This window comes from Podarcis gaigeae (assembly GCF_964106915.1).
Source record: "Podarcis gaigeae genome assembly, chromosome: 8".
NCBI lineage: Eukaryota > Metazoa > Chordata > Lepidosauria > Squamata > Lacertidae > Podarcis > Podarcis gaigeae.
Genome location: NC_139684.1, coordinates 32,280,002 through 32,306,395, shown reverse-complemented (window position 1 = coordinate 32,306,395; position 26,394 = coordinate 32,280,002). Strand labels below are relative to the sequence as shown.

General features: G+C 45.0%; 1 protein-coding gene across 5 annotated transcripts in view; it reads left to right on the top strand.

Annotated features, from left to right (window-relative positions):
* Window positions 1-25,770, top strand: part of MYLK3 (myosin light chain kinase 3) — a 29,682-nt gene extending 3,912 nt beyond the window's left edge. The window contains exons 1-13 of one of the 5 annotated variants that reach the window (XM_083750491.1): window positions 950-1,162; window positions 9,017-9,089; window positions 10,227-10,638; window positions 12,958-13,520; window positions 14,617-14,722; window positions 16,513-16,606; window positions 18,087-18,196; window positions 19,484-19,625; window positions 20,388-20,458; window positions 20,992-21,120; window positions 21,763-21,915; window positions 23,298-23,430; window positions 25,148-25,770. In XM_083750491.1, the coding sequence (XP_083606617.1) occupies window positions 965-1,162; window positions 9,017-9,089; window positions 10,227-10,638; window positions 12,958-13,520; window positions 14,617-14,722; window positions 16,513-16,606; window positions 18,087-18,196; window positions 19,484-19,625; window positions 20,388-20,458; window positions 20,992-21,120; window positions 21,763-21,915; window positions 23,298-23,430; window positions 25,148-25,219 (2,256 nt within the window). In that variant the 5' untranslated portion in view covers window positions 950-964 and the 3' untranslated portion in view covers window positions 25,220-25,770. Of the gene's footprint in view, window positions 1-949; window positions 1,163-5,712; window positions 6,469-9,016; window positions 9,108-10,226; window positions 10,639-12,957; window positions 13,521-14,616; window positions 14,723-16,512; window positions 16,607-18,086; window positions 18,197-19,483; window positions 19,626-20,387; window positions 20,459-20,991; window positions 21,121-21,762; window positions 21,916-23,297; window positions 23,431-25,147 lie in introns of those variants that run through there. The other 4 variants (XM_083750490.1, XM_083750488.1, XM_083750487.1 and 1 more) reach the window with 4 other exon arrangements.
* The last annotated feature ends 624 nt before the right edge of the window (window positions 25,771-26,394 follow it).

Genomic DNA, 26,394 nt, shown 5'->3' with positions numbered 1-26,394 from the left:
GAATCAGCCCCTCCCTGTGTTTCGAGGCCTCGTGACTATTCCTGTTGAGCACTTGTATTGTCAATCAGCCTATTCAGTCCTATGCACTGTGTTTCACAGGCAAAAGGAAGCCCGTCCCCCACCCTCATGGGCAAATAAGCATTGTGAAAAGGAGAGAGAAGTATTGGGGATGGAGGGATATGGGCCAGTGGAGTCACACCCTTATTCAAAAGCTAGGTCTTCATTGCTGGCAATGAGGATCAAGAGAATTTCTGGCCAACTCAATGGATTCTGTACAGTGATGGCATAGCAAACCATAGTTTCGTGTGACAAAAATGGGCATAGCCTCCCGCTGGGCTCATACTTCCCTTCCTCTGGTGTAGTCAAAAAGAGATCAGAAGCTTTCCCTTCAGTTTAGTGTGTTGCCTGAACCCTCATCAACTATGGTTGATGAAAACAAGGCAGATTCATAAGCTCCACAAGTTTCCAGCAACTGGTATTCAGACACATTGCTGCCTCTGACGGTGGAGGCAGAGCATAGCCATGCTGAGTAGCCATCAACATTATTATTTTATTCTTATTTATTGAATTTATATACCGCCCTGTACACGGAGGTCTCAGGGCGGTTCATAGAAAATCAAAATACAAGTCCACACAATATATAATCAAAATATAAACCCAATAACCCCCTTCTCCTCCATGAATTTGTCTAATCCTCTTTTAAAGCCAACCAAGTTGTGCTCATCCTTACACCTTTCACATACATTTTTTTGCTCATCCAATAGCCAAATTACAAGGGGTAACAATGTGGAGGGGGGAGGGTGCCCTCGGGGGGGGGGGCTTCAAATTAACAGCATCCTCTGTTTTTGCACCCACAGACTTTATCAGTGACCCAGGAAGTGAGCTGTAGGAATACAGATAAAAGCCAGGGCTTGGGAGATAAGGAAGTGGCTGAAATGCCTTGTGTAGTGGCAGATAAAGCGGAATGCCTGTTATGGCAATGTCCACAGAGGCTTTGTTTCTTAATGCAGTCAATAGCTGCAGGGCGCCTTGGTGGTTTGGCCCAGCAACAAGGCCAAAGGGGGAGGGAATGGGGACGCTGTATCAAGGATCCCCGTTGCATAAGACGCTTCGCTTGAGCATGGGAGGGTCTTGCGTTTCCGATTACATAAAGAAGTTTGCGGTAAGCAAATATATATATTATATATTTGTAAATATATATATTTTTAAAAGTAACTTTAAAAACTGCTAATTGACTGTGTTGCATTTTGTCTCAGACCCTTTCCAATTAGCTGAGGCTGTTGCAGCTAACCTAGGGATGTGTGCTGGTTTTGGTTTTAATTGTATGTTACATTTTGTTTTTTAAAATCTCATTGATGTGCACTGTTTTGATGCATGCAGTCTTGTCTGATGAATAGTGGCATAGGAGAGGACCAGATTATGATAATAATGAATAAAAAGTCATAAATACAACAAGGGATCTCTGTGTGTGTTTGTCCAGAATAGTTCCCATTTAAATTATTTTCATTTTGTTCTGCTTTTCTTCCAAATCTTAGCACCATTGTGTTGTTGTTTTCCTCTGTCCTGTCCTATATGTGTTAATAGTACATCATCATTGGAGGTTGGGGGTTAAGGTCTGGAATGGTTTCACTGGAAAACTGTCACAAATCATGCAAAGAGAGGGATGAACTTCAAGGAATTTCCTGCTGAAAACTATTCAGTTATTCTTCTTTTTGCCCAAGAAAGCAACATAGCATAAAATGAAAATCAGATAGGTGGGACTTGGGGAAGCCCACTTAACAATGTTTAGAAAAATAAGGATATGACAAGAATTTGTTCGTATTGTTTGTCTTTTCTGTTTGTGTTTTTTATTTGTATTATAAAATGAATAAAAAATTTTGGGGGAAAAAGAAAGAAAGAAAGCAACTTAGCTAGATTCTTTGTTTCTAGTTTTTCTCTGAGTATGTCACTTAATCATTTATCAGAGATGGCAGGGAGAGGGAGCTTTTGAGGGGTGGGGAATGAGTAATAACCTTGGTGATTTACTTAAAGGATAGAAACCTTTGCTTTTAAATGTGCATTCCTCTAATCCTGGGACTGGGGACCTTGTGACAGAACCAGCCAGTAAATCTAGAAGTGAGAGTTGCAGTGGAGGCCTAAAGTTGTCCACAATTTTTCTAATCCCTTAAATCCACAATTGATTTTCAGTGAAGAACAGCAATGCGGCCAGGGCTGGACCTTGGTGCTGAAGTTCTAGGTCCCACAGCCCCTCCCTGCTCCACCCACAAATGACCACCTGGTTAAAGGCAGATGGTGTGGCAGTTGCAAACAGGCTCCATATCTTCACCTGACTTGGCACTGATATCGTAGAATTCCCTTCTGTTGTCTCCATCACCGTCATTTTATAATTGACAGGCAACCAGCCAACTATGAAGAGGTTATGGTAGTTACAGGTGCTCCTCTTACTGTTTTCACCTTGAAAACATACCATACTTTTCTACATCAAAATGAGGGCTTATTTCCAAGCAAATGGGTTGATCGTTAGATGGCCACCAACTTGGATGGCTTTAAAAGAGGGTTGGACAAAGTCATGGAGGATAATGCTGTCAATGGCTGCTAGCCACAATGGCTCGGCTCTGCCTCCACTTTTGGAGGTAGCCATGCTTCTGACTACCAGTTGTGGCAAACCACAGGAGGGGAGAGGGCTCTTGTGCTGGGGGCCTGCTTGTGGGTAGGTAAGAAATAAAGTAGGCAGGAATATTTGTGGTATAAAAAATTGCAGAATTTTGGCAAGGAGTTGATTGGAAATGAAACAGTATGTCTACCATAAAATTTTTGCAGGTGCGGACAATATTGAAAACTTCAGAGCATGGGAAGTCACCCAAAATATATATAATTTGGCATTGAATATTTGGCTTTTTTGATTGTATCATAATTTGGAATGTTTTATAGCATTGTTAAAAGGGAAAATTTAATAAATATTATTTTTAAAAAGGGAAAAAAAGAAAACACATCATGTATAACTGCCCCAATACAAATAATCATGGATGCACAACGGAAAGGGCATCTGAAGGGACCATTAATGGCCTAACTCATGCGTCATGGTAAGCCAAACCATGGTTTACCTGGGACCACATGAATGCAGCTTCCTAGAGAGTCACTTGCAGCCTCGTTGCTCCTTCCATAACTTTTTACTCCTACATCATGCTGAGCTAAGCCAAAGTTTTGCTCCACATGTACTTTGAACCCAGGCTCATGGGCCCCACCTGCATGTTACATTTTAAGTATCTTCATATGACTTTAAACGGTCATAGGTTCCCTCAAAGAACCGTGGGAACTGTTGTTTGTTAAGGGTGCTGAGAGTTGTTAGGAGACCTCTGTTCCCTGCACAGAACTACAGCCTCCAGTATGGTTTAAAAATCGACCCCCCTTCGCAGGGAACTCAGGGATTTTGCCAGGCCTGTAGCTGTTTTTAGAGGCAAGTTGATTCATGTGGAGGCTTCTGTAGGTGGTCCGTTGCTGCTGGCAGACCAGCCCTGGGAATGTGGCTCCAAGTGGGGAGACACCAAAAGGAAGACATCAAAAGAGTTTATCCCTTTTGGGTATCTCCTTTGGGATATGGTGAGGCTGAGAACGTTCCCTTTGATGATGGTTCTGAGGATGGGCTTGCTCCTGGGTGATAGAGAGAAGCAGGTGCAAAGATATGAGTCAACGTGACTTCTACATGCGAGGTAGATGCTGAGGAGCTGTATCTCTGATGACAGTATGAATGTGGCTCATGTATGTATTTTCAATATGACTGATGGTGCTTCTGGTGGTTTTTGCTCTTTAATATTTGTATTAACTTATTGTATTTATTTATTGTGCGTTTGCATTTGCATTTACTGTACTTCTATTATATCCTGTATTTGTTTTAATTGGTTTCCCGCTTGTGGGGGGGCAGTTTGGGCGAAAAGCAGTACAATGGTACCTCTGGTTACAAACTTAATTTGTTCTGGAGGTCTGTTCTTAACCTGAAAACGTTCTTAACCTGAGGTACCACTTTAGCTAATGGGGCCTCCCACTGCCGCCATGTGATTTCTGTTCTCATCCTGAGATAAAGTTCTTAACCCGAGGTACTACTTCCGGGTTAGTGGAGACTGTAAGCCGAAGCATTTGTAACCTGAAGCGTTTGTAACCCAAGGTACTACTGTATATAAATAAACCAATGAATGAATACTATGGTTAGGTGATCGGAAACTCTTGCTGCTCTACTAGAAATCACCTGGAGATCTTCCAGTAGATTCAGATCTACCTTCTGTGCACACCTGTGGTAAATAAAATAGTCTTCATTGCCTTTCCTACAGCAGACAGTGAAGGAACCAGGCATTTCATTCTTGAGAGCTCATTAGCCAAATCCAGATGTTGCAAGGCACCAATTGGCAAAGTATTAAGATCCAAGAACTTCTTCTCAAAATACCAATAGCTTTAAAATATTAATTAAGCTGTGAATGAAAGAGTTCTTGGTCTGAATTGCATCTCTGCTGTGAATGCGCTGGATATTCTTCTTGGAGGGACTTGGACCCCCGCAGCAGGAAGATAATGGTCTTGGCCTACCACATAGGGTCGTTGTGAGGTTTGCGACAAGAGAACCAATGTGCAGTGCTTTGAATGCTTGACAGCTAAGTATTACTGTTGCCAGGCATGACTGCTCCTCTGCTCAAGCTGTTACCCCTTCCTTGGCTCTCTGTTGTTGTGGAACTGCCGAGCCTAAGCTTCAACCGATAAATTATTCTTGTACGTGTGACTGACGTCAAATGAAAATGTCACAGAGATCTAAGTTGGCAGGTGAGCATGTGCCAGAAAGCACACACTGAGAGGAAGGTTGTGGGAGACCCGGGTATCAAAAGGGACTGCTTGGGGAGCTATTCCCATGGTTGGTGTGGTGGCTGGGAGTTGTCCCTGCCCCTCCAGGAAATACTCCAGTTACTGCTAATGGAAAGAAGATACTGACTCTCTCTCTCTCTCTCTCTCTCTCTCTCTCTCTCTCTCTCACACACACACACACACACACACACAGACACCTCGGTACAGATGAAGCTACCGAAACAAACACATACAGTACTGGTAATCAAAAACTTGTAAGAATTAGCCTGGCCCAATGATTCAGGTGCTGCAAACATTTCCAGCATTAGAGCCTCAGTAATTTTTGTGGGAAAATCATTTTTGAGGGCTAATTATTTTACCGTTAATTGTGGAAACAATGTTGACATGCCATTCTGCGGAGATTTTCTTTCCCCCCCCCTTTCCTTTTACACTGGGGGCTCTCTTGGCACCGAATGAAGAATTCAGTTTGAGTTGTTTCAGTTGACAAAGGCATGCTGGCAGTAGATATATACTCCATATCGCTGTCATGACGGTCTATTTTTAAATTTCAACTGCCGGCCAAGCTTGGGCGCGGAAGGCATGTATGTGTTTTGATCATTGTGCGCGCATTTCTGTTTTCACAATGCTGGCTTCTTTTAGGCCATACCATGTTGTATCCAGCTCAATTCCATCCTTTCCTCTTCGGACAAAGCAAAGCATTTTATGTGGTTTCAGTGCACACCGCTGGCCTTCCCCAAGGAGTAGGGGGAAAACAGCAAAACATTCTTGCCCTCTCCTTTCTCTGGGTGGGGATGTCTGCTACATGACCATTGCCAATTCTCAACATGCTTGGTTATCAACAGCCTCTCAAGGAAAGAATTTTAAACGATTCTGTGACGTCAGAAGGCCAAGAGGGAGGGGGAGACATCCCTCAAGCCCACCGCCAAGTTAAGATCATCATTATAAGCCTGCAGGAGGAATATCTTACATAGCAGCTAATTAGTGACGCCCTCACAAAGTGTTCTAGAATTTTCCTTCCTTTCAACTCGAGATGGAATTTCATAGAGCTATCCTCTAATTTCAACAAGTAATGGGGCTACCTGCCTAATCCTTTTTCTTTTTCTTTTTGCCACGATGTCTGAAAGCAACCAGGAGACCGACGAAGAGTTTGTAAATAAGTCACGGGTTACGAAAGGGAACAGTTTAAGCACAATGGACCAAAAACTGAACCTTCTCAACGAGAAGGTAGACAAACTGCTGAATTTTCAAGAAGACATGACGGGAAAGCTTCAGAAGGTTAACCAAGGGATCGATGATTTGGGGAAAGGCCTTCACAGGCTCACCGTCTCACGGACGCCTGCCGACCAGATCGGTGGAGTAAAAAGGGGCCTGAAATTTGAAGACGGGGTTCACCAAATGGACACCCAAAGCACATGTACCGAGATCCTGAAGCTTATAAAAGTGACCCATCAAGATGCTTCAAAGTACAGGGAGAGGCTGGAAAAGATGGAGAAAATGGTGGACTCAGTGGACAAGGTTGTGAGATGTTTGGGAGAGACTTTCAAAAACTCAAAGGTGGTGGATTTTATCCTGAAGGGTGTTGTCCCTTGGCAGAAAGGGAGCCTGGTTGAGACCGCAGAAGAGGTGAGTCCCCCTCTCCCCACGTTGCTTGTTCAAGACCTCCTTCATTGGTAGAAATCTTATCACATTTATTTAGTGGGATGGGGAACCCAGGACCTTCCAGGTGGTGTTGGCCTCTATCAGTCCCAGCTAGCATGATCAATGGCCAGTGATGTTGGGAGCTGTGGTCCAACAATATGCTTTAGATCCCCTCCCACTGTGTATGATTTTATATTCCAGACAACTGGTCTTCAACAGATGAGTCAGGACCTTGAAGTGGTAAAAATATAAAAATAGAAAACCAAGTATACATAACTAAGGAACATATTTTCAATATTTGCTGGATTAATATTTACCATGGGGATCTGGCTGACCACTGAGAGAAACTGGATGTAATGTTGATAGTTTTTGAATAAAATTGTTTGTGCCCTGGAACTGTAGGATTCAATGCTATGTTTAGCATTCTCTCTGTCATGGTATTCTGCCCATCCTTTCATCTGATTATCCTTCCTTAAAGAGAAATAAATTTTTAATTTTCAGGCAGACATATTGTATAAGCCTTTACATTCTTTTTTTGTCTCAGTTTATGAATTGCTAAAAGAGCTGTCTTGACACATAGCACCACTGTTTCATTGTATTTGTTTATGTGTTGAGTTAATTTTATCAGTTTTGCCTTTGTTATGTGTTGTCTAAATTTCAGTAAGTCATCACCAAGAGGGCTGGACCAGATGGTTTCCCCCCACGATCCAGCCGATCTCTTCTTAAGTTCTTTTGTCTGGATAGACCTGTTGAGATTCATTTGTAGCAGGAGATGGCATCAGTATTATCAAGTGTAACAGCATTAGCAAGGGGGTGCAGGCCTGGTGTGCATGTGTGTGCTCACAAAAATCACCCCAGAAATATGTCTCCAGTTATCTGTGTAAGGTCATGAGTTTAGACAAGAGCTGGGAGCTGAGCAGTAGGAGAAATGGCAAGGCGGTATGAAGGAAGACGGCTGGAGACTATAGAGTGCGTGACATATATGCATGTGGCAATGTGCTGCAGCTGTCACGGGGAGATCAAACGGCAAGAGAATCTTCTATCCTCATGGCACTACGGCACAAAGATGTGCATTTCCCCCCTGCCCTTCCTCCTCACCTCACTCTGGATGCTTTAATTACTTGGTTCATGTAAAATGTAGTAGTTTCTAATATGTCTATTGTAGTACAGTGGTACCTCGGGTTAAGTACTTAATTTGTTCCGGAGGTCCGTTCTTAACCTGAAACTGTTCTTAACCTGAGGTACTATTTCTAGGTTAGCGGAGTCTATAACCTGAAGCGTATGTAACCCAAGGTACTACTGTAAAGTGATTTGTGTGTGTGTGTGTTTGTGTGTTGCCGACACAGCTCCTTGACAAGGGCAACTCGAGGTACACCTCCAGCCTAACGTTAAACATGCAGGGAGTTTCAAAGTACTGGTGCTGCTACACCGAAAGATGCAACTCTGAACGCAGGCAGAACAAACAGCCTTGAAGAAATGTTCATTGCACATGTCGAAGTGGTGGAGCAAGGAGGTTGAGAAACCGCCTCCTCTTACTTGCTGTGCAGTGATATGGATTGGGTCCAGAGGGAGAGGGCAAGGGAAGGAGCATTGATTTCCGTGGCAAGGACACTGAGGCCATTTTGACCAAACGCTTCCCAGCCCGAATCTGAAAATAACACCGAGGGAAGTAAATGAGGGGAAAGGTTATTTAACCTTTGCAAGTTAACCGTGGCAAGTGGGTGGCTATTAGGTGAAATGGCTATGTTCCCCCTCCATTATTGGATGAAGCCCTAAATAGCCTCGGTCCTGTATACCTGAAGGAGCATCTCCACCCCCATCGTCCAGCCCAGACACTGAGGTCCAGCTCCGAGGGCCTTCTGGCAGTTCCCTCGCTGTGAGAAGTGAGGTTACAGGGAACCAGGCAGAGGACCTTCTCTGTAGTGCTGCTTGCCCTGTGGAATGCCCTCCCAGCAGATGTCAAGGCAATAAGCAACTATTTTACTTTTAAAAGACAACTGAAGGCAGCCCTGTTTAGTGAAGTTTTTAATGTATGATGCTGTATTGTTTTTAATATTTGGTTGGAAACCGCCCAGAGTGGCTGGGGAAATCCAGCCAGATGGGTGTGGTATAAATAACAAATTATTATTATTATTATTATTATTATTATTATTATTATTATTATTATTATCCCTGAATATCCAGCGGCTGGGAATCACAAATGGGGAGAGCGCAGATGCCCTCAGGTATTGTTTGTGGGCTTCTTGTAGGCAGAGTTCTTCTAATGTTCCTTTGCTCATCCCCCACCACAAGATTTTGGGATGGCCACCAACTTGCATGGCTTGCGGGAGGGAGGAATAAGACAAACTCACAAAGGCTAAGACTTGTCAAGAGCTACTAGTCCTGCTCTTGCACACATGGGCTGCTTGCAGGCTTCCCATTGAGGCATCTTGTTGGCCCCTGTGAGAACAGAATATGGGACTAGATGGGCCATTGGCCTTGATCAAGCAAGCTCTTCTTACATTGACCAGACTTTCCCTTTCCCCCCCTTTAGACTAAAGATAAACCAGAAGAAAAAGGTGCAAAAGGGAAGCATGTACCTAGCAGCAAAGGAATCCAGGGAGAAGGCAAGTACTCCTTGAAAGGTATCTACAAATGCATCACACTGAACAGATTTGCAGAGCGGGCACAGAGTCCATTGCTGAGAAATTTCATGGCACTTTGGCCAATATCAGGACTTCACTCGAGTTGGGGTCTTAATAAGATAAGAAATGCAGCAAATGAGCTAAATGTTAATTTTATTTCTTGATTTCAAGTATTCGCTATACACCTTTAGGTGCCAGGCAAAAACATTTCTCTAACCAGGCCTTTGGTTGATTGACATCCAGTGCCCTTTTAAAATGTGTGTCTCTGTGTGGGGGTGTTATTGGGTTGTTTTTGGTTTTATTGTGATTTTATCTCTGCCCTGAGATCTGTGGGTATGAGGTGGTAGACAAATAATAATAATAATAATAATAATAATAATAATAATAATGTAGTGCACACACAGAATGGAAGGCGAGATGTAGTGGTGGCACCAATTTTGGCCTCGCACAGGTCACTGCTGAATTTTGAAAGACCAGAGTCTACCCCTGATACCACTTTACAATAGCTGCTCCCAAAGAATCCTGGGAACTGCATTTGTTTCTGTTTCTCTTTTTAAAAAAAGTGTTCAGTGACTCCTACTTTCCTCCCACAGCTACAATCTTCAGAGTGGTTTAACAGTTGATCCCTCTTCTTCAGGAACTCTGGGAATTGTAGTTCTAATGGGAAAATAGGGGGCCTCCAAACAACTCTCAGCACCCTCAACAAACTACAGTTCCCAGGCTGCAGGTTCGATTCCTGCATGGCAGGGTCCCTTCCAGCTCTAAAATTCTATGATTCTAATACTTCCCCCAGAGAATATACATCCTTATTCAGAGGCTCCCCAAAGTTTTTACAATGAAGACACACCTATCAAGCCTTAGTCTTATTTGGGACCAACATACACATTCCATGCAACTGATACAGGGAACATCATTTTTAAGATTCTATGGGAGAAGTAATAACTGTTTGAAACGGTGTGGTGCTGCTTTAAATATACAGTACAAATTAAGCCTAAGGCAGTTCTCTCCCATCATTTTTTTCTTTCTTCTTTTGCAAAGTGGGTCCTCCACCCCATATATACTGCCTTCCACTAATGGCTCATCCAATGCTTTCTCTGTTGGTATCATTTCTGTCCTTAGGAAACGAAAGGGAGAAAAAGTTGGATGGTGGTGATGGAGCATGTGAAAAGGTGAACGTGGCTGGTCCGGTCCTTTCCAAAGTTGACTGCAGTCCACGTACGGAACAGCAGGCAGCCCAGTTGGAAACCAAAGAAGCTCAGGGACAGGCAGGTGACCCCAAAGGTTGCCCACATCAAAAGGACGCTGCTGGGGTCAGTTCCTTGCTCCAGAACAATGGCCTCTCCTGCGTAAGCAGCAGCAATCCAGCTGAATGCCAGAAGACAGACAAAGCCTTTGGCCTGGAAGATCCTCTTAAGAAGCATGCCAATCCAAAAGCGAAGGGAAATGAAAACGAGGTTTCCCAGCTTGGTGCTCCTTCTGTGAAAACTGTGTCATCTGCCTCTAAGCCTGGTGGTGAAGTTATACGGACAAGGTAATGGCGTAGCCTAGAGGTGGGCAAAGCTTTTTTGCCCAAAGGGCAGCATTCCATTGCGAACAAGGCTTCCGGGGACTACATGCTAGTGGTGGTGGTGGTCAGGGATAAATGTGGGTGGAGCAACAGAGGTGACTCATAATTTTGTAGGGTAGGCTATGTTCCAACCATGCAAAAGCCAGAGTCTTTGAGAGACAGGGCTGTCTCTCCTCCCAGGCAAGCAAGGGGCGTGATTGCAATTCAAGGACACATTCTAAGCAGGCAAAAGTTCTCAAGGGAGGCATCAGTGCAGGGTAGCTGAGGGATATTACCTGGGGAATGGGCCTGGGGAAAGGGCTGAGGGCTGGATAGAAAAGCCCAGAGAGCTACATTCAGACATCGGGTTCCCCACCTTTGGCATAGCCTCTTATTTTCTCGTAAAATGCTTCTGAATGCCAGTTGCTGGAAAACACAGGAGAGAGTGCACTCATGCTTGGGTCTTGCTTGTGGGTTTCTCATTCCGGGCATCTGGTTGGCAGCTGTGAGAACAGGATGCTGGGCTGGGTGGGTCATTGGCCTAATCCAGCAGGCTCTTCTTACATTCTTATCTGGACTGGAGGGCACCATGTTGGCCACTCTTGAACTAGAGTACGAAAGCTGTATACAAAATGTGGTCGGGGAGGGGCATTGCTCATGCTACAAGATGCTCTTTAGATCCAGAGTTATATACTTAAAACAAACAAACACAAAAAAATTCCCTCCACTGCAGGCTTTTGGAACAATGTTATTGACAAGTGAATCTATTCAGCAACCAGGGACAGCCTGCGCATGAGGCAAGGGGAAGCAATTGGCTCTGGACTGTTGCAGGGGGGCGGGGAGAGACAAGAGACCACAAGTTTGCGTAGCTTGTGTCCAGCAGATGGCAGTATTAGAAAAACAGGCATTGGACCAAACAGGTGACTTTGTGTTCCTACCATGTTGAAACCTTGATCAGGCAATACCTTGAATTACGATCAGCTTGGTCATGCTGCAAAAGCTGAAGTTTTAACTTGCAATAGTCTTAAGTAAAGGAAGTATTCTGCAGACATACCGTATTTTTTGCCCTATAGGATGCACCGGCCCATAGGACGCACCTAGTTTTGGAGGGGGGGAAATAAATGGGGAAAAAATTCCCCCCCCAGCCCGAGCTTCCCCCGACCCCAGCCCCCTGAACAGGCAGCTCTCCACAAGCCTTGGGAGACTGGCGCGACTTCCCACTGGGCTCCCACTGCTTGCGGATATCTGCCTGAAGCCCAAACCAGGTTGGGGAACAGCAGGATGGCGGCGCTGCGCTCCCTGCTGTCCCCTGAGCTTGCGCCCCGGGCTTCAGTTCCCTGACCTGGTTTGGAGGCTGGTGGCGGGAGAAGCGTGCTTCTCCCCGCCGCCAGCCTTCAAACCATGTTGGGGGACAGCGGGAAGGTGCGCTGTGCCTCCCCGCTGTCCCCCGAGGTTGTGGGGCTGGCGGCTGGGAGAAGCGCGCTTCTCCCCGCCACCAGCCTCCAAACCAGGTCGGGGAACCGAAATGCAGGCTTTTATCCGCAAGCCTACGGAGCCCGACAGGAACTCCCGCAGGCTCCCAAGGCTTGCTGAGAGCTTCCTGAAGCCTGGAGAGCGAGAGGGGTCGGTGTGCACCAACCCCTCTCGCTCTCCAGGCTTCAGCGAAAGCCTGCATTCACCCCATAGGACGCACACACATTTCCCCTTCATTTTTGGAGGGGGAAAAGTGCGTCTTATAGGGCGAAAAATACAGTAATTAGGGTAGGTCAGCCTTCCGCAACCTCTAGGTCTTTGGAACTGCAACTCCCATCAGCCTCAGCTGGCACAGCTGATCTGAAACATATTTCCAGTAGGAAGAAAAATCCCTACAAAGGTAATGCCTTCATTAGGGCCCGCTAAAACAGTGGCTCCCAAATGGGGCAGTGGGATTATCTAGTGGGGCGGTAAGACGCAAGGGTTCGGCAGGGAGGTACTAGAGATGCAAATGACCGTCAGACTTTGAAAAGCTGGTATCAGTGGATCAAGGTCATCCATTTGGTCGATTTAATTAAACTAAATAGTTTTAATTAGATTTTGACTAAATGTGCAATTAATTGTTACTGCTTTGAATTTTATTGTCGTATTATCTTCTTCAGTGGGGTGTGCAGAATGCAGTTGTGAACAATGCTTTTAATGGGGTAGGATAAGGGAGCACTGAGGATGAGTTTGTGGAACCAAGGGGGAAGTGGCCCAAATCAGTTTGGGAACCACAGAGCTAAAAGTTCAGAAGGAAACATCTGAAACTGAAAAGTGTTTGCTCTGCAGGCTTTCGATCAACATGGAAATGAGCGATGCTCAAGACAAAGCGTTGAAGGGGAAAGAAGCTGGTGTTGGAAGCCAAGGAGGCAACAGCAACGGAGCACCAGCAATTTGCCCACCGCTATCAAAAGGTGAAGGAACAAAATGCTTGCCAGACTCTTGTAAAGCTAAGCAGCCCTCGAAGAACAGCAGGGCTGAGCCAGCCCAAGAACCAAGAGGGGCAAAGTCTTCGGATAAGCAATCTGAGCAGGCGCCCAAACTGATGGGTCCTCCTCCTCCATCGCCACTTAAGAAGACCGAAGGGAGAGCAGAGGTCAAATGCAAAATGGCTCCGTGCCCAAATTCAGTGGCAAGGGACTCTGGGAAAGATCCAGGAGGCAAAGTGAAAGCTCCCAAGGAAATGACAAGGATAACGAAAGACTCTGTGAAAGACGGCAGATTGGAGACTGTGGAATCAGGTAGCTCACCTGCAGAAAGGGAAGAGAGAAGAAGACCCAGTCAGGTTGCCACGAAACTGACTGAAGATGCTGCGTCTTTAGCAGCCGGTAAAGTGGAGGAGGTCATCATTGGTAAGAAGCAGGACATGTGCTATCCAGACATGCCCTGGGTCACATGGACACTACAAATCCATTTTGAAACTGATTCAGTGGCATTGAGGAGGGGGTCCATTGAGTGCAGTATTGTCCACACTGACTGGCAGCAGCTCTCCAGGATTTCAGGAAGGGGGTTCTTGTGGTCCTACCTGGAGATGCCAGGAGTTGAATCTGGGACATTCTGCATGCCAAGCAGATGCTCCTCCAGTGAGCTTTGGCCCTTTCCCTTGTAGAGTTTCATTAGCAGTTTCCTATCCACCCACTGACCAGACAAAGACCTGTTTAGGTCCAGCAAGGGAGGGCTTTCATTTTTTATTTTATTATTGGAAATTTTATTTACAACATAACATAACCCCCCTACAGAAATCCACCTTCATTAAACGTGAACATAACACGGGCTTTCAGACCAGGGGTGGGGGGACAGTAGGGGCTTAATTTGCAAATAGGTTATTGAGATGATCTGGTCAATTCTGGCTCCCTTCAGTTTCTCATTTTTCCAATCTTAAATTCCATTCCTTTCATTTCCACTTCACTTTGCATTAAAAAAAAAAGTCCCGATGAAAATTCACCGGTATCTTAGTGTTAATTTGGTATGCCACTTTGCCTAACATGCACAATTTTTGCAAAGAGGTTCCTAATGTAATGCATTTTTGCATACTAATATATGCATTTTATATGCACACTTTAACCCCAGTACATACATTTTTGTACACATTGCCTTGGCTGGTGAAAGGCATGGCAAAACTGTGAGGAAGACAACAATTTTCAAGTGGGTGAGACATCACACAATATAGGCATAATTGCCTATAGCGTACAGACACTCTTGACATTTTAACAGCCTCATGTCAAACTGGTTGGGCAGATTTTAGAAGTACTCGAAGACCTATAGGCTGCATGGAATAATTAGTTGAGCGTACTCACCATAACCAGTTATGATCGGATCAAGTTAATTAATTCTGTTGATTTAATACATTTTGTTGATTTATTTAAATGAAATAGTTTTAGTTGGATTTTGACTACATGTGCACGCAATAAAAACTAGTGCAATAAGCACGGTTTGTTTCTGCTTCAGACGACAGCCCTCCGCCTCCTGCTCCTTTTGAACATCGGATCGTGAGCATCAAGCAAACTGAGCTGACGGCGTGTTACTCTGTGTGCCATCACGAAGTCTTGGGAGGGTGAGTCCCACTAAAATGCCCTCCTTATTATTTTTATATATTTAAAAATCATACCAGGTATGAGAACATGTAAACCCAGGGAGGAGAGACTGGATACGGTTGCCAAGCCAGAAGAGGAGGGAAGATCAGTGTTGCCCAAAGTGGGCAGTAGTGGCCGCTGAGGGTTGGTGTGGTTACCTAAGCAAGCAGGGGTGCCAACTTTAATAAAATATTGGAAGGAGGCCCAGGTAAGCCATATCCCGCATAAGCGATCACATGATGTGGTGCATGCACACCATTTGAATGACAATGCCCATCAACTTAGGTGGAGCCTGGCCCCCTCAAATATTTTATTGTAGGGCTGAAGACACCTCGGAGTTGACTCCTAAGCAAGGGGGTGTCAGCGGGGCACTGGAGATATAAATGACTATCAGGCTTTGAAAAGCTAGTATCACCAGATCAAGTCCACTAGTTCTGTTGAATTAATTCAACTGCATCATTTTAATTGGATTTTGAATACATGAGAAATTAATTGTTACTGTTTCTATTTTTTATCATTTATCTTTATAATTATCACTATTATTCATTTAATTTCTATACCTACCACACACACACACATATAACTAAAAGCGGTTTGCAATAAAGCATCAAATGAAACAATCCAGAATAAAACCTTACAGAAGAAAGTCAAGTATAAAATAAAGTACATTCAAAGCAACTTGATTAACGGGAACCTGAAATACTACCTGAAAAGATTTCAAAACAAAACATTGCCCAGGAGCTGAAGTACAGAATACATTTAACGCAGCAGAGTTAACAACAACAAACTCAAAACCAATTATCTTAACATTATAAAGGAAGTCAAATGTAAAATGCACATTTAAAATAACATAATTGGTGCGAGAATAAAGTATTATCTTAAGCATGGACCAATGATGCTGCTGTTGCTATCAGTCTTGCCAATGTTGGTTCATGTTAGGCTGTGGCTGTGGAAGTTTGGGCTTGATGACCTGGATCTGCACTAAGAGGCAGCTAAGATGGTCTTCCTTAGTGTGTTGTGCAAACCACAGTTCTGAATAATGCCCTTTTAATTCCCACAGTGGTTTAACAACTAGTCTCTTTTCCTAGGAGACTCTGGAAACTGTAGCCGTATGGGTCTCCTAACAACTCTCATAACCCTTAACAAACCAGAGTTCCCAGGATTCTTTGGGGTGGAGCCATGCCTGTTTAAAGTGCTATGATACTGCTTTAAACACGTAGTGCAGATGGGGCCTTTCATGTCAATGGGTCTATTCTGGGTAGGACTTAGTGGAGAAAACCCTACAATGTTAGTTTGACATTTCCCAACATCTGGACTGAGGTTGTAATGTAGAAATTGAGAACGCCCGCCCATAGCTATTGACTCTGGCATCATTTAGAAACAAACAGATTTAGCACAGAAATATCCACTCGAAGGAAGCTTCGGTAATGTGTTGCTAAAGGACAGAGACCAGGCGTGTCCAGTTACGGAACCCAGCGCAGACCACCGTCAGGTTGTCATTCCACGGTGAAAACGAGGAATACAAATGGGGTGTAATATTTTAACGTAAGCACTGGACAACTGGCTGGAAAGATCAAGCCTAATCCCCTCCTAAGCTGGGAGAAAGAAGAGCCCTTAGACCTCCCGACCTCCACGATTCCGTTCCCTTTGTACCAAGTTATTTTTAATTGACGATAAGAATAGTTTGTCTCCGGAGGCGTCTGCGGTGAGTGGGCCTCTAAGCCGCTTCCCCTCCGGGCTTCACGGCTTTGTCTTCTCCGTCCATCAACAGGGGGCGTTTTGGTCAAGTTCACAAGTGCACCGAAAAGTCAACGGGACTCTGCCTGGCAGCCAAGATCATCAAAGTGAAAGTAGCAAAAGAAAGGGTAATTATATCCTCGTTAAAAATAAAAAAGCAAGGCAAAGAGTGGGGACCTTTTCTTTCAGGCCACATCTAGGCATTGCCTCCAAGCGAGACACCCTACTCCCTTTCTAGCTGTCTCTCTAAACCCCATGGCTACAGAGAATCCTCAGTCCTGATTAGGTGTTCTAGGGCTCTTCTGCTCTTTGGGATTTTATTTTTTTAAAGCTTTTTTAAAGCTTTTTTTCCTGCATTTTTGCAAACCTTGAGGTCTCCCCAAGCATGGTGATACCAATCTCCTCTTTCAGCTGAATTTGTTTTGGTTACAAACTCGGCAACACTTGCCAGTCGAGTTTGCTGTTAGAAGGACTGGATAGTTCTTCCCACAATCTAAAGCCCAGTGGGTTAGATCCTGGGACTAATCGGGGTTTGTGAGAAGAGATCAGGAACGGTATGCAGGTACACAGTACACAGGTTCGCATTTGATCACAAATAGCAGATCCAGTCCTGCAAATGCACACCAGTGAATATTGATTCCTTTTAGGCTATGCACTTGGTTTGTGGTGGGCAGTTTTTTGGTGCGACCCGAAGACCTTTCAATTGGAAGCTAGATTCCACTGAAATCATCAAATTGCACTTCCAGGCTGCTTGCATTTTGGGATAGAGCTTACTCCCAAGCAGCCTATTGTTTATGGGAAAGTGTCAGGCTTCAGGGGCTTGGCTTCCTCCTACACCCCGGCTGTAGATAAGCAGTACAATCAGAAAGAAGTCTCTTACCAGTAACAGAAATGTTTAATGAATGCAGCAAAAGAACAAGTGACCATTCTCGGAATGCAGGTGCTCCCAGTTAAGGTTCCGCCCATTTCCCTCTGGTCACTTCCGTCCTCTCGTCTCCTAGCTACCTGATCTCTCAACCATTGAGCCTTTTGCACAGCCATCTTGCCTAATCTCCCAGCCTTGGGACTGAGAGGCCCCACATCTCCCAGTGAGAGAGAGTCGGCTAGCTGACTCTCTACCTGTTCTTCCTCTTGCTGTTCACCTCCCAGTTCTGTCTGACTATTGTCTTCTGAACTGTGCCCCTCAGCAAACCATTGTTCCAAATCAACACAACTCCCCTGCTCCTGTGGAGTTTCAGGATCCTGGCCATGAGGGGGGGGGGGGGCTCCACCATTCCTCATCAGAGTTGTACTCCTCATCCTGGTTTCTGACAGAAAGCCACCTTAGCAGTGCAGGATCACCCAGAGCCGTAGCAATGGACAAATAAATCAATTTTGGTTCATAGAAATCTCACTGGAACCCACCGCTGTCGCTGTGCCTTTGTGGGCGCCGTCATGTTACCCAGCTAAGGGAGGCTTCAGCGGTGTGTGGCCTGCAACTGGTGGTGGTGGTGAGCAGCTTTCTGTTTTGCTCCTGCTGTGTTCCTTCTAAACCCTCCACCCCACTGAAACGCAACGTCTGCAGACTGCTGCTAATGCTCACAATACTCTTAATCTTTAATATTTCAGGAGGAGGTGAAAAACGAGATCAACATCATGAACCAGCTAAACCATGTGAATTTGATCCAGCTCTATGATGCTTTTGAGTGCAAGAACAACCTCACCTTAATCATGGAATAGTGAGTCATAAAATATCTTTTGAGGGTCTTGTGCGAGCAACTGCAGGAGAAACGCTACAGAACTTGTCCGTTATAACATTGCATAAACCTGCCCTCCCCACCGGATGCCTTCCAGATGTTTTGGACTACAACTCCCATCATCCTCGATCACTGGCCAGACTGCTGTTGGCAGTTATAGTTAAGGACACAAGGCTGGCAAAAGTTTGAGCAAACAGAATAATATATAATATATAAAACAGCTTGGGTTGCCCTTTATTCCCAACTTTACCAATTGAAATTGAACCTTGCTGATCTATTGATAAATCAGCTGAACCTGTGATCCTGTGCACACTAACTACAGGATGAGTTCTACTGAGTTCCACTCCTGTTCCCTCTCACAGAGCTACAATTCCCAGGGTGGTTTTATCACCAATCCCGCTTCCCAAGGGGCTCTGGGGGCTGTAGTTTTTTGAGGTCTGCTAGCACCTCTCAGCACCCTTAACAAACTACAGTTCCTGGCATTCTTTTTTGGGGGGGGCATCACTGTTTAAGTGGTATGGTACTGTTTTAAATAGGGACGTGAGTGGTGCTGTGGTCTAAACCACTGAGCCTAGGACTTGCCGATCGGAAAGTCAGTGGTTCAAATCCCCGCGACGGGGAGCTCCCATTGCTCTGTCCCAGCTCCTGCCAACCTAGCAGTTCGAAAGCATGTCAAAGTGCAAGTAGATAAATAGGTACTGCTCCGGCAGGAAGGTAAACAGTGTTTCCGTGCACTGCTCTGGTTTCGCCAGAAGCGGCTTAGTCATGCTGGCCACATGACCCGGCCAGTAAAGCGAGATGAGCACCGCAACCCCAGAGTTGTTCACGACTGGACTTAACTGTCAGGGGTCCTTTACCTTTACCGTTTTAAATGCATATTGTGGATGGGGCTATCAGTGGCTCTGCCTGTCATTGACTCAGGCTCCACCTCCTAGCTGCCCTACTTTCTGCCCCAGTTGTTCCAGCAGGTACCGCCACTGCCTGATCCATCAGGTTCAAATTGCAAGACAAGGGATTTTCACAAAAGATTAGGAAGAACGTCTTGGTGGTGCAAGCTTTCTGACAGTGGAATTGGCTCCTTTGGAAAATGGTGGACTTAGGCTGGATGGCTCAGTTGGGATAGTTGGCTAGATAACTTTTGATGTCCTTCTAACACTTATGAGCCTATGACTGATGTCTGCTGAAGTTGGGACCTAATATATGTAAATCAATTGAGCTGAAAAGAGGATACCCATCTCCCTTCCATGTTTTGTTCTGTCTCCCTATTAGTGTTGATGGTGGAGAACTGTTTGACCGGATCACAGATGAAAACTACAACCTCACTGAACTAGACGCTATCCTTTTCACCAAACAAATATGTGAGGGCATCTATTACCTGCACCAACAGTACATTCTTCATCTGGATCTGAAGGTGATGGAAATTTCTGCTCCCTGCCAATTTATAGCCAAAATAATTGCAGCTTATGCAATTGCAGCAAAGAAAATCTGAGCGAGAATTTCAAGCCAAACCTGCATAGTTTGCAGAAGCAACTTGTAAATTTGAGCAAGCGAAAGTTAAGAGAAACCCCAAGAAGTTTCAAGGTTGATTTTAAATTTGATTCAGTTTTAACCAGAGATTATAGGAGACTTCTGCTTTGTGCATTTTTATTTATTTCATTGACTTATGGCTATGAGCAATCAATATTTATTGTATCGTTAAAATTCAGTAACACCTCCCATTCACAATCCAGGGAGAATGGTGGCACCATTTTTTCTGATCTTTTTATACTTTACTTACTTTAAAAAACAGGGGTTTTTTTGTTTTAAAAACACAGCTTTATCATAATTTATGGTTATGTGTTGTTGATATCTGTATTGCCAAGGTCAGCTGGTAACTTCATGGCTAAGTGAGGATTTCAACCCGGGTCTGTCTGGTCCTAGTCCAACACGCTAATCACAACACTTCATTTGAAATATCAAAGTCAGGCGTCCAAGGCTAAAACCCAGTGGGCAAAATTCATCATGTTTTGGCGCCTGAGCAAATAGCATTTGAACTTGGGGCTTTCCCCTTGCCATGCTGAAACATAATTTTACACAGATGAGCTTTGCAAAAGAATTCATTGTAATCACATACAAAGATTGCAGATGACGACTTCTCAGATTAATCTAAGCATGCCTTCTTCTTCCTCTGCAGCCTGAGAACATACTGTGTGTGAATCGCACAGGAAACCAGATTAAAATAATTGATTTTGGATTAGCAAGGAGGTAAGCCTCCCCACCCACCCCCACTTCTTTTGGCTGCTAATGTTTTCTTTCATCTAATACTTTATATTCATGTTTGGGAGCTCACACAATAAGACCCACTAATGCAACAGGTTCCCCCCTTTCTTCTTCCCCTGACCCCACCCCCCTTGGCTCTTGAGGGGGTGTTGGAAAAACACCTTGAACAGTGCACAGAGTGGGGGGGGGGGATTGTTCTATTCAGCAAGCTGAAATGCTTGAGCTGATATCATAACAGCATGATGCCGAATTCCTCTCCTTGCAATGGAAAGGCGAAGCCTGCATGTTTTCAGTGGCATGATAGAGTGTTTAGCTGTATGTATAGTACAGCTGGGAACCTCCAGCTCACATCAGCCCCAGTCAATGTAGCCATTGGTCAAGCATGATGGGAGTTGTAGTCTAACAACCACTGTCAGGTTCATCATCTATGCATGGTCCATGCACCTGCCTACTGGAGCATCACATCATCGCTGACAAATTTGCACCTCTCTCTTTCTTTTTCCTCATTGTTCATCAAGGTACAAGCCCCGTGAGAAGCTGAAAGTTAATTTTGGCACGCCAGAGTTTTTGGCTCCTGAAGTGGTGAACTATGACTTTGTGTCGTTCCCGACAGACATGTGGAGCGTGGGCGTCATTGCATACATGCTGTGAGTAAACCCTCTGGAGAACATTTGCTCCATAGAAAAGGCCACCAAGTGGCATTTTGTAAGGTCAGGATGCAGAAGACTTCTGTCGGGAGACTTTGTGGGCCACCAGGGAGCTGATCATTGCGTTATCCTCCAGCTTGGGGATGATGGATGTGGAAAAGAGAAGAGGAGTGGTGTCACATAGCAAAAGAGGGAAAACCCCTTGTGACACAGCTATATTTACACACTCAGACCGTAGCACCAAAGCAGCACTAGTTGGAGCGCATTGGCACATTTTATTTATTTATCTTATTATTATTTATTAAATTTATTGGCCCTCCAGATGTTGTTGCAGTCCAACTTCATCAGCCTCAGCCAGAACGGCCAGTATTCAGGGAACCTGATGATGGGACTTGTAGTCCAGCAACAACTGGAGTGCTGCAGATTGCTCATCTCTATAGGCTGGATTGTTGCCCCCTTGCAGAATGTTCCAGAGAGTTGGAGCAGCCCCTGAGAAGGCCCTGCACACTGTGCTGGTCTTCCACTGTATCAGACTAGACAGATTGCACAGCCTCTTGGGAAATCTTTCTCCCAGGTAGAGAGGCACCTGACATGCAAAGAGGCAGGAATGTCTCCATATGATACCTTGGTTTCCTGTTTCAGTGTGAGCGGCTTGTCACCCTTCTTGGGAGAAACTGACACGGAGACCATGAATTACATTGTCAATTGCAGCTGGGATTTTGATGCGGAAGCGTTTGAACAAGTGTCGGAAGAAGCAAAAGACTTTGTTTCCAGGCTCCTGATAAAGGAGAAAAGGTACAGTGCCTCTCGTTTTAAAAAAGCAATTTATTCCTAATAATTCTTGTTGCCACCCCTTGACTTGGATACAATCACCCAGCCTGCCAGATTCCCTTGAAAATTCTCAGCCCAGATGCATCTGCCTCTGTCCTTGTGCCCAATGAACCTGCTTCCCATCTTTTGCACACCGGAGTGATGGAGGGCAATGGGCTTCTATGGTCTGCATGTACACTGAGATATGGAATCTTTCTCGAACCAAAGGATGAATCCAGGACTGGTGGGTCGTTTCTGATGCATGGCAGGGCATGCATCAGATTCAGAATTCCTGCACAGGCCTGTCTCTTACCTACCACATTAAGGTCTGAGATGAGTCTCTGCCTGCTATGTCTTAAAAGAAGCAGAATCTTGTCTCCAGTGGTGCTAATACAGGTAATAAGAGATCCCTTATCTTCCAGTCTTAGCAGTCGTTGCTCAGATTGCAGATAACAGATCTTGCGGATGTGGTTGGCCCAGAGTTGGAAAGATGACAAAGTCCCTACCAGAGAATAATGGCAAACCAAGTTGATGGACTATGCTGAGATGGCAAAGCTGACTGGAAAACTCAGAAACCAAGAGGATAAAAAGTTTATAAAAGAATGGGAAAAATTTGTAAGTTATCTAGGAGACCACTGTAAGCAGATGGAAACAAGAGCAGGATTCTGACACACTTGTACAGTGGTACCTCGGGTTACAGACGCTTCAGGTTACAGACTCCGCTAACCCCGAAATAGTACCTCGGGTTAAGAACTTTGCTTCAGGATGAGAACAGAAATCGTGCGGTGGTGGCAGCAGGAGGCCCCATTAGCTAAAGTGGTACCTCAGGTTAAGAACAGTTTCTGGTTAAGAACGGACCTCCATAACGAATTAAGTTCTTAACCCAAGGTACAACTATAGCGTAAAAAACATTACGGATAATATGGTTCGATATCTAAACTGGAGTACAGACTAATATGCAGTTGTAGATATTTAAAATAAGAGTCTATGGACGGGGGGGAGTTGCGAGATTTGGAGAATCTCCACATACAGTATGACTTTATTGATGTGTGTTTATTTGTATTTTTTATGTGTAAAACTAATAAAATTTCTTGAAAATAGATAACAGATCTCAGTGACTGACAGGTGGGTGTGATTTGCCCCAAACGACCTCGCAGGCCAAATTCAGAGGCCCGCAGGCTAGAGCTTCCCCACCGCTGATGTAGACCATCCCTGCAACCTGTTTGCTTTCATTTGGTTCCAAAATAATCAAACAAGACATTCAAGCCTAATGCTGAATGACTGTTGTTTCATTTCCAGAGAAGGTCAGATTCCACCTCGTGTCTCCATTCACAAATTCTCTTCCACCCTCCCTCGTATCTTCACAGTGGCAGAACAAGTGCCGCAAATTGCCTTAAACACGAATGGCTGGCAGACCTGCCTGGCAAAGCCAAGAAGTCCAAGGTGCGCTTGAGGTCTCAGCTGCTACTACGGCGTTACATGGCTCAGAGAAAATGGAAAGTAAGCTCTGTGTTGACTTCTGACTCTTTTTCCAAGCACCATTCAAGGTTATTGTGGTTGTCATCCATGAGGCCCAAGTTCCTGTTACTCAGAAATGAAAACCCTAAACAACTTGGGACCAGGGGTGCCTCCAGACGACTGTTCTGCTAGCAAGCATATTCTGTAATACGTCAGTGAGGCTCGCCTGGCACCATGATTACATGTATTTAGGCACCAGGCAAAAACTTCCCTTTTTAATCAGGCCTTTAGCTTTTATCTATCTATGGCCTTTTTGAGTGGGTGGGATGTTTTATGTAGGCTTCATGTTTTGTTTTTTGCTTAAAGTATTGTAAGTCGCTTGGAGTTGCCATAGTGAAAAAGGTGACAAATTTAATTACAGTGGTACCTTGGGTTACAAACACTCCGGGTTACAAACTCTGGAAGTAGTACCTTGGGTTAAGAACTTTACCTCAGGATGAGAACAGGAATTGCGTGGTGGTGGCGCAGCAGGCCCCATTAGCTAAAGTGGTACCTCAGGTTAAGAACGGTTTCAGGTTAAGAACGGACCTCCGAAATGAATTAAGTTCGTAACCAGAGGTACCACTGTAATTAATAATAATTGATGCAACAATGGTGCATTTATGCAGTCAGTGTGCTTCTGAGTATCAGCTACAGGAGATGGCCATTGCCTTCCAGCCCACCATTTGTGGGCTTTCAAAACGCATCTGCTTGGCCACTGTGCTAAACACAACAGAGGATTGATCCAGCAGGAGCTTTCTTACGTTCTTATGAGATTTCCCGGCAGAACATCTGCTTTGCATGCAGGAGGTTCTAGGTTCAATCCCCAGCATCTCCAAGTGGGCCTGGGAGAGTACCCTGCCTGGAATCTGCTGCCGGTCAGTGTAGACAGCACTGAGCTAAATGCACCAAGAGCCTGACTCGGTGTAAGGCAGGCATAGGCAAATTGGACCCTCCAGGTGTTTTGGGACTACAACTCCCATCACCCCTAGCTAACAGGACCAGTGGCCATGGATGATGGGAACTGTAGTCTCAAAACATCTGGAGGGCCGAGTTTGCCTATGCCTGGTATAAGGGAACTCCCTCTGTTCCCAATCCATTTGAATCTGACATCTCCTGTATGGCCATTGCTATTCTTCAGTATCTGAGCTGTCTTGGTTGCAGTGCTAGAGGAGTAACCACAAGAAAGGCAGTGACTGCAAAAAGGTGTTTGCTCCACGAAGATATTAAGAATTTCATGTCCCGCCTCCCCAGGAGGGTTCAGGTATCGCTCTGCATTGTCTGCGTGACAAAGACCAGAGGCAGCTGCTTTGTTCTTTGAGCCTGTCAACACCTTGACATGCCCCAAATGGTTGCAATTAACAGCAGGGTACCTCCAGGCATTGGGTATGCTGGCAACTGGGCAGAAAAAGGATACCCAGCAGGCTAGATGAGTAGGATGCTGTCCAAAAGGTCCCCGTGAGCCGAAAGAGGGCATATGCATGTGAGGCCCTCCCCATCAAGAGGCAATACGCCTCTGAATGAGAGTTGCCGAGAATCGCAGGTGGGGAGAAGGCCCTTGTGCTTGCATCCTGGGCTAGATGGGCCATTGGCCTGATCCAGTAGTGTCAATACAATGAAGCAAGATTCAAACCATTTCCAGCTCCGTCTCCTTCCTGTGCGACGCGACACCCAATCCTGTCACTCTTAACATCCCGGTGTTGTTTGTTTTCTTTTGCAGAAGCATTTCTACGTGGTGGCCGCTGCCAACAGGCTGAGGAGGTTCCCAAGCATGACTGAGAATCCTGCATAACCTGTTGTAGAAGACCGAAAACGGAAGGACTCTGGTTTTTAGCCATTGGCCCACCTTTACCGTTTTGGCAATTAGGATGCATTTCCTCCTCTCCCATTATCCCATAGCCACAAGCGTGCTGAGGTTTCTGCCTTTGAGCCCTAATAGGATAGAACGGGACTTGCTATATATAAGGAGGAAATGGGTTCTGTTGTGGAGGGGGACGGCGACCATGAGTCTTGCCTCATAATACCTTCATTTCTCTAATTATATCTTAGTGCTTAGCAGTGACCCTATCTGAGTGGGACTGGTTTCCTTTGAATAGTTTGAGAACTGTGAGGCGTATGCTATAACAAAGCAACACAGTGTGTCCTTGCCTACAGCTGATTTCAGCCTGTTTGCTTTCAACTTAGTACTTGGGTGGGTGCAATGAAACAATTTGTGTATCTTCCCAAATATTTGTTTCCCACTGGACACTTTTGCTTCTTCTTCTTCTGCTGCTTCTTGACCCCATTTGCCTCCTTCCGCTTTGTTGCCACTGCTGGTTGCAATAAATGATTATATTAATTCAGGATGGAGGGTAGAGATGCTTCAGGTTTGGGGGATTTACTTTCTATTTTACAATAATATTGAGGTCCCTCCACCTGAGCCAGGTGTAAAAACAGGTGCTATGAGGGCAGCACCACTTACTTTAAGCATCTCACGAGCCTCACAGTGGGACAACTTACACAGACAAGTGTGAATGTTCATCAAAGTTCCTGCAGATCAAGAAGCTGATCTCCAAATAGTCAGCCAGCAGACACTCAAAAGGCAACCAAGTAACACTTCTCTTTTGGTGAGGACAAGATGAGCAATTGAAAAAACCAACCAGCTATCACAGCAAATTAATTCTTTTTCTTTACGTTTACTTAGTTGAAAATTATTGCAGATAGACCCACTGCAAATCAGTAATTACAAATTACCTCCTGATGACACACATGTTTAAGCCCCAATTGCCTGTGGTGATCCACACAAATGTTTGCTGTGATCCATAACATCAGTTATTATCGACTTATTACAAGACACCTAAGGAGGGAGGTGCAGTCTCACTTTGTGGGGAAGGCAGGATATATGGTATTAGGGATCAACCTTTTGGGGCCTGTTTGCAAAGTGGAGAAACTGTCATTCAACATGCTAAACCACTACACTACCAACTG